The 17585-nt window shown below is 49.5% G+C and overlaps 5 protein-coding genes across 5 annotated transcripts; all 5 read left to right on the top strand.

Annotated features, from left to right (window-relative positions):
* Positions 1-486: 486 nt before the first annotated feature.
* BC939DRAFT_480921 (uncharacterized protein) lies at positions 487-2358 on the top strand (the record flags this gene model as incomplete). The annotated part of the gene is made up of 3 exons (XM_051558982.1): positions 487-1251; positions 1727-1881; positions 1998-2358. The coding sequence occupies 3 exons, from the start codon at positions 487-489 to the stop codon at positions 2356-2358; spliced, it is 1281 nt and encodes a 426-aa protein (XP_051407761.1).
* Positions 2359-2499: 141 nt separating this feature from the next.
* On the top strand, positions 2500-7377 carry BC939DRAFT_480920 (uncharacterized protein; the record flags this gene model as incomplete). The annotated part of the gene is made up of 5 exons (XM_051558981.1): positions 2500-2523; positions 2636-3550; positions 3643-3837; positions 3926-4043; positions 4139-7377. The coding sequence occupies 5 exons, from the start codon at positions 2500-2502 to the stop codon at positions 7375-7377; spliced, it is 4491 nt and encodes a 1496-aa protein (XP_051407760.1).
* A 545-nt stretch (positions 7378-7922) lies between these two features.
* BC939DRAFT_507139 (uncharacterized protein) lies at positions 7923-9719 on the top strand (the record flags this gene model as incomplete). Its single annotated transcript, XM_051560858.1, has 1 exon — positions 7923-9719. The coding sequence occupies one exon, from the start codon at positions 7923-7925 to the stop codon at positions 9717-9719; it is 1797 nt and encodes a 598-aa protein (XP_051407759.1).
* Positions 9720-11017: 1298 nt separating this feature from the next.
* Positions 11018-13061, top strand: BC939DRAFT_402338 (Sec63 Brl domain-containing protein; the record flags this gene model as incomplete). The annotated part of the gene is made up of 4 exons (XM_051552671.1): positions 11018-11050; positions 11158-11288; positions 11441-11964; positions 12043-13061. Coding segments are annotated over 4 exons (1707 nt in total), but the record flags the coding sequence as incomplete, so codon positions are not given.
* Positions 13062-13641: 580 nt separating this feature from the next.
* On the top strand, positions 13642-17064 carry BC939DRAFT_465012 (phosphoribosylglycinamide synthetase). Its single transcript, XM_051557448.1, has 5 exons — positions 13642-13888; positions 14051-14148; positions 14248-14314; positions 14430-14711; positions 15069-17064. The coding sequence occupies exons 1-5, from the start codon at positions 13783-13785 to the stop codon at positions 16889-16891; spliced, it is 2376 nt and encodes a 791-aa protein (XP_051407757.1). The 5' UTR covers positions 13642-13782; the 3' UTR covers positions 16892-17064.
* The last annotated feature ends 521 nt before the right edge of the window (positions 17065-17585 follow it).

Below are 17585 nucleotides of genomic sequence, written 5' to 3'. Positions count from 1 at the left end.
CCTCAACAGTTGACGACGACCAGCTATTGCTTTTGAAACAACCCAGTCCATCTCCTGCACTTTCAACCAAGAGCAGAGAGAGAACCACATGGTCGTATACAGAAGGGAGCTTGCAGACAAGCTTGGACACAATCTTCGCAGCTTTGACCAAACTTCATGAGCAAGAGCCCAGCGTTAGTGTTATGCTTATACAAACAAAGACAGAGGGCAACCTTCCTTCTTCGACTCGGGTCTGCCGTGCAGCCACAGCCGCATCGGCCAGGTGCTTGTGTACTCGCATAAAACAAACACTCATCAGTTAGCGCCTTCTTCTCATCCTCCAGATCCTTGCCACATCAATACCTCCTCGCACCCCTACTCCTTTCTTCCACTTGCGTTTTTTTCGAGTCTTCTCTGGTCTGCCTCGCACTTTATACTCCATATTCCTGACTTCTAGCTATAGAGCTTACTGTCGCCATCCCTCCAATCACATTGCGTCTTTAAACGATGCGGCACACAATTACGCCTCAGCATCATCCCCAGCAGCAGCAACAGCAGCAACAGCAGCTGCAGAGTCAGCAGCCCTTGCACTTCGCGCCCCTGACACAACATTCGCTTGCACAGCAGCAGCAACTACAACAGCAGCAGCGACTCCAACAGCAGCAACACGCTCTAATTGCCCAGTACAATAACAGTCGAGGAGAGCAGCATCTAGCAGGGCCAATTGGTTCCCAACAAGCGTATCAGTTATATAATACGACACACAATGATCCAGACCATACGTCCTTGGTGTCCCAGCAGCAACAGCAACAACAACAGTTGCAGGAAGGGCAGTTTTACATGTCTGCGATACAGCAGCAGACCGCCCTACAGAATCAATTGGGACAGCAAGCCCTGCAACAGCAGCAGCAGCAACACTCCAAGCAATCAGCATCTGGAAAGCAAAAGACCGCGTCTCATTATGGCCAGAGATATAATCCCATTTACCCTTCACCAGCACCCTCGTCCACCACTCCAGACTTGCCCAATGCCTCACTCAGCGTCTCCCATACTGCCACCGTCACTCCTCTTCCCATACCTGTATCTGAATCAACGGCCCCTAACTCCTCAACTATGAATTCAGTCAGGCAGTCGCTAACTCCCCAGCTCTCGCCATATTTGAATACCGCAGGGTCAAGTAGTGACAACTTGACGCCGTCTTGGTCGTCTGCTCATCCGTCCTCAAGCCCGTCTTCTGTCGCGTCATTGCCAGCATATATGTACACTAACGAGGTAAAAAAGCGATGCTGTTATATGGGTTGTTTCACATTAATTGATGGCGATCAATTGGATAGGGAATGCGAGAATTGCTTGCCAATGTCATACAGTATGAAGGGCAGGAAAAAAAGATAGTTTGTTCATTTAGCTGTGCGGTAGTCTTTATAGTTGGTGTTTCTCTCGGCTGGGTCATCTTTCATCGATTGGTTCTGGACCCACTTCTTAAATCGTTGTGGGTTATCAACTTTTATGTTTGTTCTATGTCCCATTGGAATTTGCTCTGAGAAACGCGCGATCAAGAGGATAGTGGGCACGTTCCTGGTCAGGAACATGGTGTGTATTTTGTTGCGAATCTCCTTTGCCTCTCGCCACTCTCATTGGCCATGCATATTCTTTGGTATTTTGGGACTTTGGTATCATGGAGCTGTGCACGTGCAAGTTTTCCGACACTAACAGGATGAGGTTTTTTTTTTTGCGTCGATCGCTTTAGACAAAGCACGCGTCTGTACCGGGCACAGACCTTGCCATCTCGAATCCTTTGACAGCAAACAATCTTTATGCAAGATCACTCCATACGCCGTTCTACCAGATGGATGTGGCTACCATCAATGGGGCTCCCCTTGGTTATGGCTCTCAGTTACCCAGGTACGAACCACAGATTGTGACAATGCAATTCTATTTATCTTTATATATTCTCAATCATTGTTGCCAATGGACTTATTCTACTCGGTTCTAATACTTTTTGTTTGTGTGGACATTAGTGATATGCCGTTGTTGGGAACGCCAGTTACGCTAGCAGCCGGCAATGCTCTCTCCCAATCCTTAGCATTGTCTCACTCGGGACTACCTGTTTTTGATGTTAAGGCCTATACATTCCGCAAAAAACCCAGGCATTACGTCGCAGTTAAGCATAAGAATGCTTTACGTATTGAGCCCATTATTTATCTCAAGACCAGTATTCTGGATGAACATCGGCAGGTAGTCCGAAACTGGGATTATTTGCGATTCAACCTTGACCGGTTCAGGGACAATGCACAGCCCAAAAAGAAACTGAGCTCTGAAGGCAAGCATTTTGGACATCACTATGAGCTCTGTAATATGAAAAATTCAGAACACTTCTAATCGCTGATGCTTTTTATTTGCTCAATAATTTGGTCCGCGGATATAGAGATGCGAGGCGCGAGGATATTGGATGTCGACATTGTTTTAATCTCGCCCAACAACAGGGATCGTGTCATCGAAGATTCCTGTCCGGCCTGTGTAATGCGCATGGATGGTGAGAGAAAGGTAAGAAGTCGAGGCGAGAAATATCAGTATTGTTTTTTTTTAGGCAAATAACACGCGTTGTTTACAAACGTGCTGATATGCTCTACGTCGTCCGCTACACGTCTACCATTAGATCATGCAAGTTTTAGCAAAGAACTTCAAGCAAAGTCCTGCAGGAGAACCGTTGATTGATATTCGCAAGGGCCACGCCATTGTCTGCATCAAGTTGAACTGCTATTGTGATCACCACAACGAACAGGAGGGGTTCGTTGTACGGATGCAGACGTCTCCTGAAGTTGTGCGCATGGGCGGCTCAGTCAAGTTGCGCATTTGTTGCGAGGCTCGCTCTAAAACCGGAAACGCAGAGCAGGACGCTGAGGAAGAAGATGGACTGACGGATATTGATGCACCCGTCTCCACAGGTTCTCGGTCTCCTGCCATGGTCCCTAATGAACAGATGCTGCAGAGTCCATCCCTGAGTCATGCTAGCTCGAACAGCTCGCTGGTAAAGGGACATCAGCGCACCCCTTCGACCAACTCGAGCTCAATGGCTTCCCCTAGGTCGATGGATGAGCGCGTGATCAACTCCTTGGCGGTCGGCAATATGGGCTATGAGAACGGAATAATGAACGGCCATCGCAGCAACAACAGTAACGGAGGCATGAACGACCGTGTCATTGCGCCACCAAAATTTCGTCAGATCTATCCGCTCACCCCGAGCGAGGGAACGGTCCTCGGAGGCACCCGAGTCACGATCCATGGCGCCCACTTCGATGTGCTTCAGAACCCTGTTGTTTATTTTGGCAAAGTCCCAGCAGAGTTGGTGACGATCTCCCACCATGATGTGATGGAGTGCACTACTCCTGCAGCAGAGAACCTGAAGCCGGGCATCGTCGCCGTTCAGATTGTATCCTTGGCGTTCCCTTTGAGTGCACAAACAGACAGCGTGGATTTCATGTACATGGCGCCGCCAGACTACGATTTTTGCAATTTGGCTGCCCATTCCTTGTCGTACGCCATGGCCAACGAATATCCGCAGGACAACAGCGTAAGTGTTTGATTTGTTCAGGTTAAGTACTCCTACGTATCAAAAGATCTATGTGCCTTATTCGGCTGCATTCCCTTACTTTCATAAAACAGTTGGCCTTCCTTCTGAATGGACACGGGGCAGGAGCGGGTATTAATCTCGGATTGTTGGACGATGGAACAGCGTTGGTCGGCAATGACATCGATGTTGGTTTTGCATTTTCGCTATCGGCCAAAGAGGACATGGCGCTCGATTTCTTGCGCACTATCCAAAGTTTGGCACCGGGCCGCATCCTGCCTTCATTTAGGGTAAGCAAAACAAAGTTCCTTTAGCACCTTTTTTTTTTGGACATTTTGAACGTCAACTAATTATATGTATGTTTCAAACGAACCCTAGAACGACTCGGGGCATACATTACTACATTTTGCCGCTCAATCTGGCATGACCAGATTAGTGCGGGAGTTGCTGGCCATGGGCATTGATCACACAACTTTGGATAGGAATAACAAGACTGGTATGTGGAACTTGCACACGTGCACTGGAATCTGATCTATTAAGCACTCCTCAACAATCCCTCTCTTTAATGCAATATTCTCAATATCACCATAGCGCTTCACTTTGCTCGCATGATCCACAATGAAGAGATCGTCCAAATGCTCGCCCAGGCCAGAGTCCCACCTCGCCCCATGGTACCGCGCCTGGATTCAGAGGATAACAATCGCAATACACGAAAGGATGCCGTGGCGGCATTGATCCGTAGATACGAGGAGGATCTGGTCAGGGTCGTGAAGCAGGAACGACACCATAGGCACCGGATGCTTACAGAGATGAGAGATCGGACAGCGCATATCATGGACCTCAAGGACCAAGCTACCATGAATACAACCTCGCACACCTTATCCCATACTTCTGATTCAGCCACTACAGATGCTATAGGACACGAGCATCACCATCATAACTCGAGGATGACGGCAGAGGATACAGAAGAAGACGACATCATGGTAGATGACATGTCGAACCCGTCTTCGCCCGAGGGAGGTAGATCTCAGGACGGAAGGATGGACTGGGATGACGAAGGAAACGATCGAAGCGAGACTGACCATGAGCGCAGGCGAAAGGCGAAAGAGGATCCCGGGGGATCCCAGGAATCCGGTCGGAAGTTGTCCAGAGAGCAGCCCACACCTCCCGCTGCTTCAGCACGCTTGGCTGCTAGGCCTAGCACCCTAGCACCAACTCAGTTGGGAGACATCCAGGATGGAGCGAGCCGTTGGGAAAAGTCCAGAAGCATGGCCTTGTTTGGGCACACAGGGGAACTCTCTAAACAGATCGGATTCCAGTCATGGTCCTGCGACAAATGGTCTGTCTCATCCTTAAAAGATGCCTCCACAGAGTCTACCCTTGCTGAAATGGCATCATCCACCCATGATGGCGTCCTTCATGTGCTGGCCTTGACAGGTACAGGTCTACACCATTACCAAGAGCAGTCGCCATCAGTACCGGGTGTGTTTGCCAGAAACCTTGAGCATTGGAGTTTGCTTGAAGTTGAGGATGTGCATTTTAATGCAAAGGGCCAATCTACGGTTGTCAATATTGATATGTGCGGACTGGTAGCACGGGGCGGCAGGGGCATTATCGGAGAGCGGATCCGTGTGGAGCTTTCCAAGAATGACGCGCAAGATCTTATGGATACTCTCAGACGAGCCCATAGTGGGCTCATGCGCCACCTGAACTTGCATCCGAAGTTTGAGAACGCTTCGGATAGCACGGCTCGGCGACAAGAGGTGGAGAAGAGCGAGGAATGGATCGACTCAACACTTCGCCTGTGGGGTAGACTGTTCAACATTGAGGATCAGGCCCTCAAATCTGTCGATTACTCGATTCGTCACGGAACATTCACCTTGAAACCTGTTCAGGAAGGTAGGAGGGGTCACTCTATTTTCATCATGGGTGCGATCATGCGTATGCTTCGAGAGTACGACCAATGCTCCAAAGTTCGGTTCGAGAATGTACGGGTACTCGAGGACGGATGGAACAAGCCAGAGTTGATCAACGAGCTCGAAAAGATGACGCGGGAGATGAAGCAGATTGATCGGTGGAACTTTGCGGGCTGCGGCTGGAGCTCGGAAACTGCGAAGGGATTTCTGGGCGGATTCACGAGAACGTACTATGCGGAGACAGGAACGGATCCAGATCGCGAACCTTGTAGGCGAATCTCCTTGGCCAGGAATGACTTTGAAGGCGAAGATACCGTTGGCTACTTGTTAGCGAGATGTCTGGGAGAATGGCGACAGTTCAAGACGCTGGATCTTACAGACTGCAACATTGGTCTTGCGGGCATGGAGGCCCTCGTCAACAGCCTCCAGAATATGTTTACGATTCGACTGCAGGGTAACAGAGTCGATGACCGCTGGTGGCAATGGGTAGACACGCTACTGGCAAAAAATCAAACGTTGCAAAAGTGTCGTCTGGGCGCCCCGATTCGTCCTCCAGCTACAGATAGGAGCCTGATCTATGCGGAGCGACTCTCCACGCTGCAAGACCTCGCTGTATTGGATCTCTCTACTACCCCTGTCAATCACGCCACGATCGCTGTTTTGAGCTCATTTGTGTCCACCCATGGAGAGCTGATGACGCTTGCTTTGACACGCTGCCAGCTTGACTGGACTAGCGTTGTGCCCTTATTCAAGACTCTCTGCGCGGTGAACAAGAGCACCAAGTTTACGCTTGATGTCAGTCAAAACCCGCTCTTTGACTCGGAAGCATCGCTTTTGGGTTGGATTCAAGTTCTCGCTAAGGATGGAAGGAGGGTTGATGGGACACCGTTCGGTGTCAAGATGCAAGGCCTCATCATCCGGGACGCTGTCTTGCGGCGGGCACTCGAGCCATTGGAGGAGGCCACTTGTTTGAATGAGTTCAACATTAAGGGCATGCTGATTAAGCGCGAGAGCCAGGCAGCAGAACTGGAAGGTCTAGCCTATGGGGAAGCAAGCGCCAGGATCAGGCCTGAGGATGCATCTGACGAAACTTGTCTCGGCCTCGGACGTGTGCTGTCCAGGAACAAGACTCTGGTCATGATGGATATCTCGGGTACAGAAATCAAGCAGCAAGTTCAGGAACAGACAGGCAGCAGCACAGCGCCTGCCAATGCACGCAAGAACGTTGTGGCAATCGGTCGTTCGACCGGTGGATTCGGACGACAGGTGTCGCTGGCCTTCTTAGCACTCGCGGAGAATGACACGCTTCGGGTGTTGTCCATGGACCATAACCGGTTTGGAGAAGATGGCATGGTGCTGTTGGCGGAGGCACTGAAGTCGAACACTGGTATCGGTGTTTTGTCATGCGACGGTAACGATGCCTACACCCACAAAGCATTGAAGGCAATCGAGAATATTCTGCCTCCGTTCGAGCTCACTCCCACCTTGGCACCGTCGCCGTCTTCTATGGCTTCGACTCAGACGAGGACATTCCAGGGCACAATGGAGGAAGCGCAGGCGGCCGGGTACAACAGCACGCTGTCGTTGTGGATACTCAAGTCAGACGAGATTCTGATGCATCAGGACCTTCTTTCAATGGAGGTGGAGCGACTGTTGACAGATCTGCACCGAATCGAAAAACTGCAGGCATGCAGCCGCGAACAAGAGGGAAAGTTTAATGCAGGAGGGAGCATTATTAGTGGCGCGACGCTGTTGGTGGATGCAAAGGAGCGGCACGAAGGAGCAGTACGGAGTCGGGAGGATTACTTCCACACGTACTCGAGGATTGTTGGAGCTATTGAGGAGAACAACAGGAGGACAAGGGAGGTCTATGAGCGGAAGAAAATGATGGAGCAACAGGCGTCGTCTTTGTAGAATACGCCGTTACATATGGTGCTGATATACCCCCTCTTCAGGAATAGTAGTAGACGCGAACTAAGGATTTGTCTTTACTTATCCATGTGTTTTGTGCCTCCTGTGCCTGAATCTGTTTCTTATGCCCGAATCTGTCAATTTAGCTCAATGAAAATTGAGATATGAGCATCATTAAGTGCAATCTAAATTAGGAGCCAGTATCCAAAAAAAAATAGCACAGGGTTCGAGGAGTCAGTGAAAAAGGAAGTTGCGTAAGGATTTTAGCTGCAAAACTAAGAAATCACAACTAAAACCCTTAAATAACTTTCTTTTTCATTGACCCCTTGTAGGTGGCCAAAAAGAAAACAGGATATTTCCAGGCCTTCTTTAAAGGGCGGATTGAGCCTAGGCCCCTCTTCCTTGTCCGCCTTCTGCTTCTCTTTATTCATACACTCACTCGCTCATCTACACTCTTACTCATTCGTCTTTGTCTGTTCATCTCATTTCATCTCATCCGAGTCCACCCCTTTCGGCGCACACATCCCCCCTCCTCCCTTACAAGAGTCATGGCTCTGATGCAGGGCAGCAGCACTAAATCCGAGTTCAGTGCCAAGAACAGGACGCTTCTCCTTCTCTTGATTTCCAGCATCGCCGTCTTCATTTTCTCCGTCCAGTTCCACTGGGCACCGTACCTGCGAGACTTTAACCTTGGAAACGATACTCTCAACGTACACGAAAACGACTCATTATCACCATCGCCATCATCGCCACTACCACCCAGTAAGCAGTCGCAACTAGACGGTGAAAACGACCACAATCTCTTCCTGACCGTATTCCCTGCAAGACCACCATCAGAAGGGGAGCGGTTTTTAGCTTACCTGCCTCACAGCGGCTTCCACAACCAACGCATCGCTCTCGAAAACGCGCTTCGACTCGCTGCCTATCTCGACCGGACTCTCCTCTTACCGCCGCTGTTCTTGAGTCACATTCGAAAGGGTCAGGGCTGGAGTAAATCGCCTAACTTGTTTCAACAATGGGCTGGCCGTAACAAGACCCGCATCGACTACTGCCGAAACATCGATCCATCTACCTGGCCACCCAAGACTCGGAAACAGCGCGAAGACATGACGGACCAGGAAAAGAAGATCGAGCAAGAGTGTCTATTTTATCACGCCTGGACAATGACGCCCTGGACGTACTTTTACGATATTCCCAAGATTCTGGAGGGCATTGTCGGCGTTGCTGGTCAGACAGAGCCCATCAGAGTATTCGATCGTCCTGTGATGACTTTGGAATGGTTGGTGGAGCATCTGGGGATCCGGGATCCAAGTACAGAGATTTATTTCTATAATGACAGTACTCGCTTTTCATACCGAATTGTGGACGATTCAGAGATAGACTACAGCGTCAAGCCCAAAGAAAAGGAAGACAGAAACAACAATGGACTGGACGACTCAATGGAAGGTCTGACGCCAGAGCAGATCGCATCCGTTAGTCGATACGAATACAAGTTGTTCTTAACAGATCTCCAGCAAAGACCCGAGAAGGTATTGCATTTTGGGTCGTTATATGACAGGGATAGGGTTGAGGCACGATCCGAACGGCACAAGGCCTTGCGAAGCTTTATTTCATACGGGATGGACCTCTGGAATCAGGCCATTCTGAATGCAATAAGCCTAGCAGAGAAGCAGATGGACGAGTGGAGGGAGGAAACAGGCAGGGCTGCACCAGGATTCTTGGGCGTGCATTTCCGTACCGAGGATGGCGGCTTTGTGAAGATGGTTCCCAAAAATCTACAACGAATAATTGCGTGGCTCGGGGAGATGTTGAAACAGGACCGCAAGTATCTAAAAGAAAATGACAGGAAGGCAGCAGTGCAGCAGGTTCCGGCTCCAACAATCTCCCAGAAAATGGATAGTGTCGATAGAGTAAATGAGACTCAGATACTGTCGCCAAACCCATCAACGATCCCCTCAGTCTTACCAAAGGATGCCGCGGAACAAGAGACGTCCCTAACATTTTTGGAACGCTGCAAGGGTGCTCCACCCCAGTCACCCATGACCTTCATGGCAACCGATGTGCACCAACCCCGCCAGGCCCCTCTGCTGCGCGATCTTCTGAACCGTTACCCGTGCACGATGTTTTTGTCGGATTTTCCAGAAGCTGTGAGCACCCTGGAGCGGATCCGGAACCCGACGGACGGAGTGGAAATGATGCATTACATGATTCCATTAATCGACGCGACCCTAGCAGCGAAGGGGAGGGAGTTCCAGGGAACGGAGAGTAGTACGTTTACAGCTTATATTATGGACCATCTTTGGCCCGAGTACCATCCTGACCGGGCTGTTGAGACCACTGAATAGAAACAAATAAGGCTTGTTGGACGATTTAGACAGAAACCTGCGTAGGATATACCCCCTCTCTTGCCTTCAATATAATTAATATGAACGACCAGTGCTTTTGGTGCAACAGAAAAGGCATACACACGTAACAGACGCGCCTCTGCACAGCAAATTGGAGTGGCAAATATATTCATTAAGGGGTTTGCCCTCTCTGACGTGTCGTGCCAGCCTGTATGCTGATTGGCGGATATTCTGGCAGCTTCTTTGTATTTGATAGGCCTAAAATTGGATGGTATATTGCTTCAGAGCTCAGACTGAATCCTGAATCCCCTTACCCCTCTCTTCCACTCATCCCCATCGACCCTTTTCCCTTGTCCATCTTCCACTCTCTCTTCCGGGGTTTATCTTTCTTTTCCGTCAAAACACCTCTTGCCACAGGCACGGATACCGGAACATAACGGGACATCGACACTAGACATCAACAACAGCGAATCCAGCTACTACTGCCTTGAAATAAAAGATGGCAAAGTACACGTTTGACGAGAGTGGGGACACGTTCAACTACTTTGTGCTGACGACCCTGGCCATCATCCTCATCCCGGCTACCTACCTGACTGTCTTCAAGAGAACAGGTAAGATATCCATCCTAATTGAATATTGCCTGTTCAAACTGCATTATTTTATCCTCGGCTTCGGCTTCATATTCAACTTGGACTATTGAGCTGGCGTTATGGATCAAACAGATAACAAGCACGGCAGAGTAGGGGGACAAACGAGAAGGGGTCTAATCAGGAGCAGCCACGAAGAAAGCAATTAGCATTGGAGTGAATGACAACGCTTTATACCAGACAACAGCCACCCATCGAAATATCACTGAAAACGCATAAGAGTCTATCTGATCAGGGTCTTACTGGGCGTTATATTGCTTCTCGCGCCACCAGCAATTGTATCTAACTCTTCCCTGTTATTACTATTGTTCTGTGTGAAATTGATTCGTCTTTAGTTGTTACTGCAAGAAAGGTCGCTTGCCCCTGTGATGCATGCCAGCGCAAGGCCTCGCGTGCTGTTGCCCCTCGTAAATCTTCCGCCGCTGGTAAAAAGTAAGCTAAGATCTCGTCCTTCCAAATGTAGCATGACATTCCTGTGGAAGCTGTGCTCTTTGCTTCGATTGCTGCGATTCAATTGCTCATTCATATGGAGTGTTTGTTCCTTTGGTCTCTCTTGTTGCTGCGTTTAGGATCGCTATTCTTCTTGGATGGGTTCTGTTTGGATACGTTGCTTATCAGGCATACATTACTCCCTCGCCCGAGGTGAACAAGTGGAACCCCTTCGATATTCTTGGAATCTCAGACGTAAGTGAAATCATCTTGAACCTAGCGGGATAATAATAGCTGTGAATATGAGTGGAAGATATTTGTTTTAACTGAACCACATCTGTCGATCTACTTTATCATTATAGAGTGCAACTCCAAAGCAGATCAAGTCCGCATACCGCGGATTGAGTAAGATTTGGCATCCTGACAAGGTCAAGTCAGACTTGCATGAGGAAGCCGACGCCAAGATGGCAGAGATCAACAAGGCTTATGAGACGTAAGTGGCAAACCAGAAATAACAAAGAATATCAAATACGACAAAAGCGTCCGTATAGGCTCGAGCGTCACTTTTATTGCCAGGCTTTAGCCTTTTATTCCTTGTTTGTATAATAACCATATCCTATATTGCACCATTTTTATATTACATAGTTTAACTGATGATGCTACTCGCGAGAACTGGGAGAAGTACGGACATCCTGATGGTAGCAGAAGCTCGATGACCATGAGCATTGCGCTTCCCCCATGGCTTGTCGAGGCACATAACAACTTTTGGGTTCTCTCTGCTTATGGTATCGTGTGCGGTCTTATGCTGCCTTACTTTATTGGCAAGTGGTGGTACCGCTCTGGAAACTACACTAAAGACAGGATCCGCACCAAGACTATGGGCACCTTTTTCAAGCAGCTCAAGGAGACCACCAACCCCAAGGAGATTGTCGAGATTCTATCGCAAGCTGAAGAATTCAAGGAGGATATTGTGAGCCGACCGTCAGATGAGGCCGCATTGGAGAAGCTGGGTATTCAGGTCAACACCGCACTGGAAAGCAGGATCGGCGAGAAATTCGAGTACACCAAGAAGACTACTTCGCCTGCGGCCCTGAAGGTCTTGACCCTATTGTATGCTCATACTTTGGGAGTCCCTGTTGAGGACAAGGATCTTGCTCAAGGTATGCATTGTGAAAAAATGTGCCTCAGATCTAGTAATAGTTACTAGAATCATTACTAACGATTTGATACCTCATCATTTTCTTTAGACCAAGTCGATATTACCTCAAAGACCCTTCATTTGATTAATGGAATGATCCAGATCACTACTGCTCGTCAATGGCTCTCGGTTTCGTTGTTCCTGATGGACATGTCGCAAATCTTGGTCCAAGGTCTCTATTTCCACGACTCTCCTCTTCAGCAGCTGCCTTTTGTCAATGTTGATGCGATCAAGACCATGAAGGGCAAGAATCAGATCCATTCGATCAGCCAGTTCATGGACTTGGATCGTGAGGACCGTGTTGCACTGCTCAAGGACAATGCTACCGCTGACCAGATTGACCAGGTTGCCACTGTTGCTAAGCAGTACCCCGCTCTGAAGGTCATTAAGGCTTTCTTCAAGGTCGCTGGTGACAACATCATCACCCCTGGATCTCTTTGCACGTTTATTCTTAAGGTTCGCGCCGTTTCTCCTGGTGAGGCGGTCGAAGAGGAGCCCGCTAAAACCGTCAAGGCTGATGTTGATGCTCTGTTTGAAGGCGAGGTTGACAGCGAGGAAGATGAGGACGGCAACATCAAGCCTAAGAAGGAGTCCAAGACCCTTGCCCCCAGTGTCCACGCACCGTACTTCCCTGGTGAGAAGAAGCCCTTCTGGTGGATTGTGTTGGGTGACCACAAGAACAACCGCATCGTGGTTCAGCCCACCAAGACTACCGATATTACTTCGACCCCCAAGACAATCCGCATTCAGTTCCAGGCTCCTCCTCGTGCCGGACAGTACTCGTTCAACATGTTTATCAAGTCGGACTCGGTCTTGGGCTCTGATGTCCTTCAGGACATGACATTGACAGTGTTGGACGCGTCAGAGTTGCCACCCGAGCCTGAGGCCGATGATGATATCTCTGAACCTGATGAGGACTCCATTGCTGGACAGATGGCGCTTTTGAAGGAGCAAGGATTGGCTGCAGCGGCGATTGGTGGAGGCAACAAGGGACCAGCTGGAACAGTCGCAAAGGGCAAGGGCAAGGCACCCGAGACTGACAGTGACACTGACAGCGACAGCGACTAAAGCATTACATGATAGCAGCGAAAGGTCATGAAGGGGGTGAGATGAGCGTTTTGGTCAAGGCATAGCATTTTTTATTTTCTTTTTATTCTCATCCGTCGTAGTGTTGAATAGCCATTGAGCCAGTGGTTTTGTTTTTGTTTTTGTTTTTTTTTTAATCTCCAAGAGCTGTAAATAGAAACAACTGCCTTGTCTACCTTACTTCGTTTTATTGTTCAACATGGCCATACTGTCTACGCTTGGATTCTCCAAGGCGCGCTGTGAATCTACAATTCGGGTTTTCGTAGGCGTTCAAACACTGCCATAATATGGAAATCCCTAAAATCCAGCTACCAAATTGGTGGCAAATAAAATGTGCTATGGACTGGAACCAGGATGTTTTAAATCCCGGGCGCCCATGGAAAACCAGGGTCCCTCGCGTAGAAACAACTGCATGCTATCGATATAACCCAACTGTGCTGCATAATTTGGTGGGAAGCTCCCAAAGAAAAAAATCGCGATCAAGGTATAAACATACGGTAAGCCACCAAATTTTTTTATCGCCCATCGTTCAAAAGGTTCTGGCCTGGGCACTCCTTCCGCTCGTCTTTACCTTTTTCACCCCCGCACTTCCAACTCAGTCCAATTTTTTTTCCTCTTCACAGAAGAAAAGAGATTAGGATATTTATCTCGCCACCCCACCTGCACTTGCTTTATTCATCCACTCTCACAGGAGCAAATACCAATGGATAGGCTGGTTATTTTGTTGCTCGGCAACGGTGGCCGTGAGCACACCATTGCCTGGAAGCTGGCCCAGTCTGACCGTGTCGAGCGTATCTTTGTTGCCCCTGGTATGAACAGCTTTATCTTTCCCAGTCTTTTTCACTTTCTAGTCTGCGAATGAGAAGAGTGAAGCTGCCTCATGAAAAGTTGACGTTGCTTTATGCAGCATTGGGGAAAGATATTTCCCATCCTGACCTTGACTTACTCTGGATTGCTTAAAATCATGATAGGTAACGGCGGAACTGCCTCTGGATTAAACAAAGTCGAGAATGTCGACATTGGCGTCGTGGACTTTGCAGCTTTGACCAAGTTTGCTGTCGAGAACAATGTACGGTGTGGTTCAATTGATATCTGAATACTCGTAAATGGTGCTTTATCCATGGTCTTTATGCTGATACTGGTTTACATTCGTTTTTGATAACGCTAGGTTAATTTTGTCATTCCTGGACCCGAACAACCTTTGGTTGAGGGTGTCACCGCCGTCTTCCAGAAGAGTATGTGGCAAGAAGACGATAAACCAGCAGCAGCAAGCACGATGTTTCTTGTTTCTTATGATCAATTGAGAATCTACGCTTATTATTTCTTAATTCTTCCTTCTCCCTTTTGCAGTCGGTATCCCCGTGTTCGGCCCTTCGTTCAAGGCAGCACGCATGGAGGGCTCCAAGACATTCTCGAAGGACTTTATGAAGAAGCACAACATCCCCACTGCCGCATATGAGAACTTTACGGACGCAGCAGCTGCAAGGGAGTTCATCCGCAAGGCCGACTTTAACGTAGTCCTCAAGGCGTCCGGTCTGGCTGCCGGAAAGGGTGTCCTCATCCCTGCAACCAAGGAGGAAGCTTATCAGGGCGTGGACCAGATCCTGGTCGACAAAGTCTTTGGCGATGCAGGTGAGTTTGCAAGCAGAGTGTCTCGTGTGGCGCTCGCTGCCGGGGGTATCGGTGAGATTGAATCGCGGGGAAGCTAAGGGCGGCGGTCAAATTGAGGCCCCGAAGGAAGTAATGGCGGCGAGCGATGATTGGCCGAAAAAATGCGGGGATTCTTTTTTTGGGCAGTTTGTTCCCTCCCAAGGTGGTTTTGCTTGCCTGACTCAGGAGGGGCGGACTTGCAAATAGTCTAATCGGCGTATATCGCTGTGGGGACTGCATATACCCAGCACGCAACAGCAACGACGGCAAATCAAAGAAAGACCAGACACTGATACTTGTCACCTTGAACAAAACAATAATAATAATCGCGCACTCTAGGCAACGAGTTGGTCATCGAGGAATTCCTTGACGGTCAAGAACTCAGCATCCTCGCCTTCTCGGACGGATATACGGTCGTCCCCCTGCCCCCTGCTCAGGACCACAAGCGTATCTTTGACAATGACCAGGGCCCCAACACTGGCGGCATGGGCTGCTATTGCCCCACTCCCGTCGCCACCCCCGAGGTCCTCGCCGATATTAAGCGCACGATCTTGCAGCCCACAATCGACGGCATGCGTCGTGATGGTTTCCCCTTCGTTGGCATTCTCTTTACCGGCATCATGTTGACCAGCGCAGGCCCCAAGGTTCTGGAATACAATGTTCGCTTCGGCGATCCTGAGACCGAGGTTGTCCTGCCCCTCTTGAGCGATGACACCGATCTGGCCGAGGTTATGGTCGCCTGCACAGAGGGTCGTTTGGATTCGGTCCGTGTGGGCATCAAGCCTGGCTTTGCTGCCACGGTCGTGGTCGCCTCTGGTGGTTACCCCGGAAAGTATGCCACGGGCAAGAACATTACGCTTCAAGAGACAGAGCAGGATGTGATTGTCTTTCACGCAGGCACGACATTCAAGGACAACAAACTCTGCACCTCTGGAGGACGCGTCCTGGCCGCCACGGGAGTCGCCAAGGATTTGCGCAGTGCCGTGGATAAGGCTTATGCTGGTGTTAAGACCATTGCTTTCGAGGGTATGTTCTTCCGCCGCGATATCGCTCATCGCGCCTTTAGCTTCCTCGCAGAGCAGAGTGCCAGCGCGAACCAGATGACATATGCGCAGGCTGGTGTCTCAATCGATGCCGGAAATCTGTTAGTGCAGAAGATCAAGCCCTTGGTCAAGGCGACGCGTCGTGTTGGTGCCGATGGCGAGATCGGAGGGTTCGGTGGATTGTTCGATTTGAAGGCCGCGGGCTTCCAGGACCCCATCTTGGTCTCGGCCACTGACGGTGTGGGCACGAAGCTGAAGTTGGCACACATGACCGGAATCCATGACACGATCGGAATTGATGTCGTTGCCATGAACGTGAACGACTTGATTGTCCAGGGCGCCGAATCATTATTCTTCTTGGATTACTATGCGTGTGGCAAGCTTGAGGTCGAGGTTGCCAAGGATGTGGTCAAGGGTGTGGCCGAAGGCTGCTTGATGGCCGGATGTGCTCTGGTTGGAGGCGAGACCTCGGAGATGCCTGGGCTCTATACTCCTGGCGATTACGACCTTGCAGGCTTCGCCGTCGGTGCCGTCGAGCGCAACAAGATTATCCCACGCATGGATCTGGTCAAGTCCGGTGATATCCTCTTGGGTCTCACCTCCTCGGGTGCACACTCGAATGGTTACTCGCTGATCCGCAAGATTGTCGAGAAATCTAACCAGGAGTTGCACTCTCCCTGCCCTTGGGACAAGACCAAGACCCTTGGTCAGTCTCTCTTGACCCCCACTCGCATCTACGTTAAGCAACTCTTGCCCGTCGTCCGCAAGGATCTGGTCAAGGCCATGGCTCACATCACTGGTGGTGGATTCATAGACAACATCCCTCGTGTCTTGCCTAAGGAGCTCGGTGTTGAGGTTGATGCCTCGTCCTGGCCCTTCCCTGACGTATTCAAGTGGATCATGGCCACTGGCAATGTCCCCCATCGCGAGATGGCCAGGACATTCAACTGCGGTATCGGCATGGTGTTGGTCGTGAACTCCGAGGATGTGGAGGAGGTCACGCGTCTGTGCAGAGCCGAGGGTGAGGTTGTCTACCAAATCGGTGTCCTTAAGACCAAGGAAGAGAACCATGGCGAGGAGGTTGTCATGCGCAACATGGAGTCAAGCTGGGTTGCTTAAAAAAAAAAAAACGAACATCCATAAGAAACACAGATACACACATACGCACGCCTATCAACATCCATTCTTCACTTTCTCCCATTATATACACACAAAATCGAACGAGCGTGGCAACTGTAATATACATAAAACATCAAGTATTTTTTTCATAAAGGCATGCAGCCTTGTTAACGCTCACTACCTGTCCTGTATGGTACTATGCTGAAGGCCACCTTTTGGGGAGTCAGAGGCCGGTCTTTGTCGCGTCTCTCTCGCTTTTTTTTTTTTTTTTTTTTCCGCCGTTGTTTTGCTCCGATATTTCTTCCTTCTCGCATTCCCTACACACAGACTGCAACCAGTGAAAAAGTGCACACTCTACCGTGACATCCGAGATCTGAGCAGTTAAAAGGATAATGTCGGTCTGAATCATTGGCGCATGAATGCGTCTTACATATATAAAATTCACGTCACTTATATAATGATATGTTTGTTATCTCGATGCTTCACCGAATGCTGGTGGGATGTCTCTTTTATTACCCCTCCCTGTCCACATGTTATATTCAACTTGTCGGTTTGAGCATAAAATCACATAAGGCCGCCCGTCATCTTGATATGAAACGCCACATCAGCGTTCTCAGCATGGCGCATGATATGATTCGGCACTCAGAAGGTCGTAGTGCCTACTATGGCCATGGTAAGGACTGGGTCATTCAAT

The sequence above is a fragment of the Gamsiella multidivaricata genome (genome assembly GCF_025024155.1).
Source record: "Gamsiella multidivaricata strain RSA 2152 chromosome Unknown BC939scaffold_87, whole genome shotgun sequence".
In the NCBI taxonomy this organism is placed as follows: Eukaryota; Fungi; Mortierellomycota; class Mortierellomycetes; order Mortierellales; family Mortierellaceae; genus Gamsiella; species Gamsiella multidivaricata.
Note: the sequence above shows the minus strand (reverse complement) of the source record. Positions and strands in the feature narration are given on the sequence as shown.

Excerpts from the sequence above, each read along its gene's own strand:
- BC939DRAFT_465012 (XM_051557448.1), top strand. The coding sequence starts at position 13,783 with ATGGATAGGCTGGTTATTTTGTTGCTCGGCAACGGTGGCCGTGAGCAC. Across the intron at positions 13,889-14,050 it reads GCGTATCTTTGTTGCCCCTG|GTAACGGCGGAACTGCCTCT; the intron begins GTATGAACAGCT and ends AAATCATGATAG. Across the intron at positions 14,315-14,429 it reads CACCGCCGTCTTCCAGAAGA|TCGGTATCCCCGTGTTCGGC; the intron begins GTATGTGGCAAG and ends TCCCTTTTGCAG.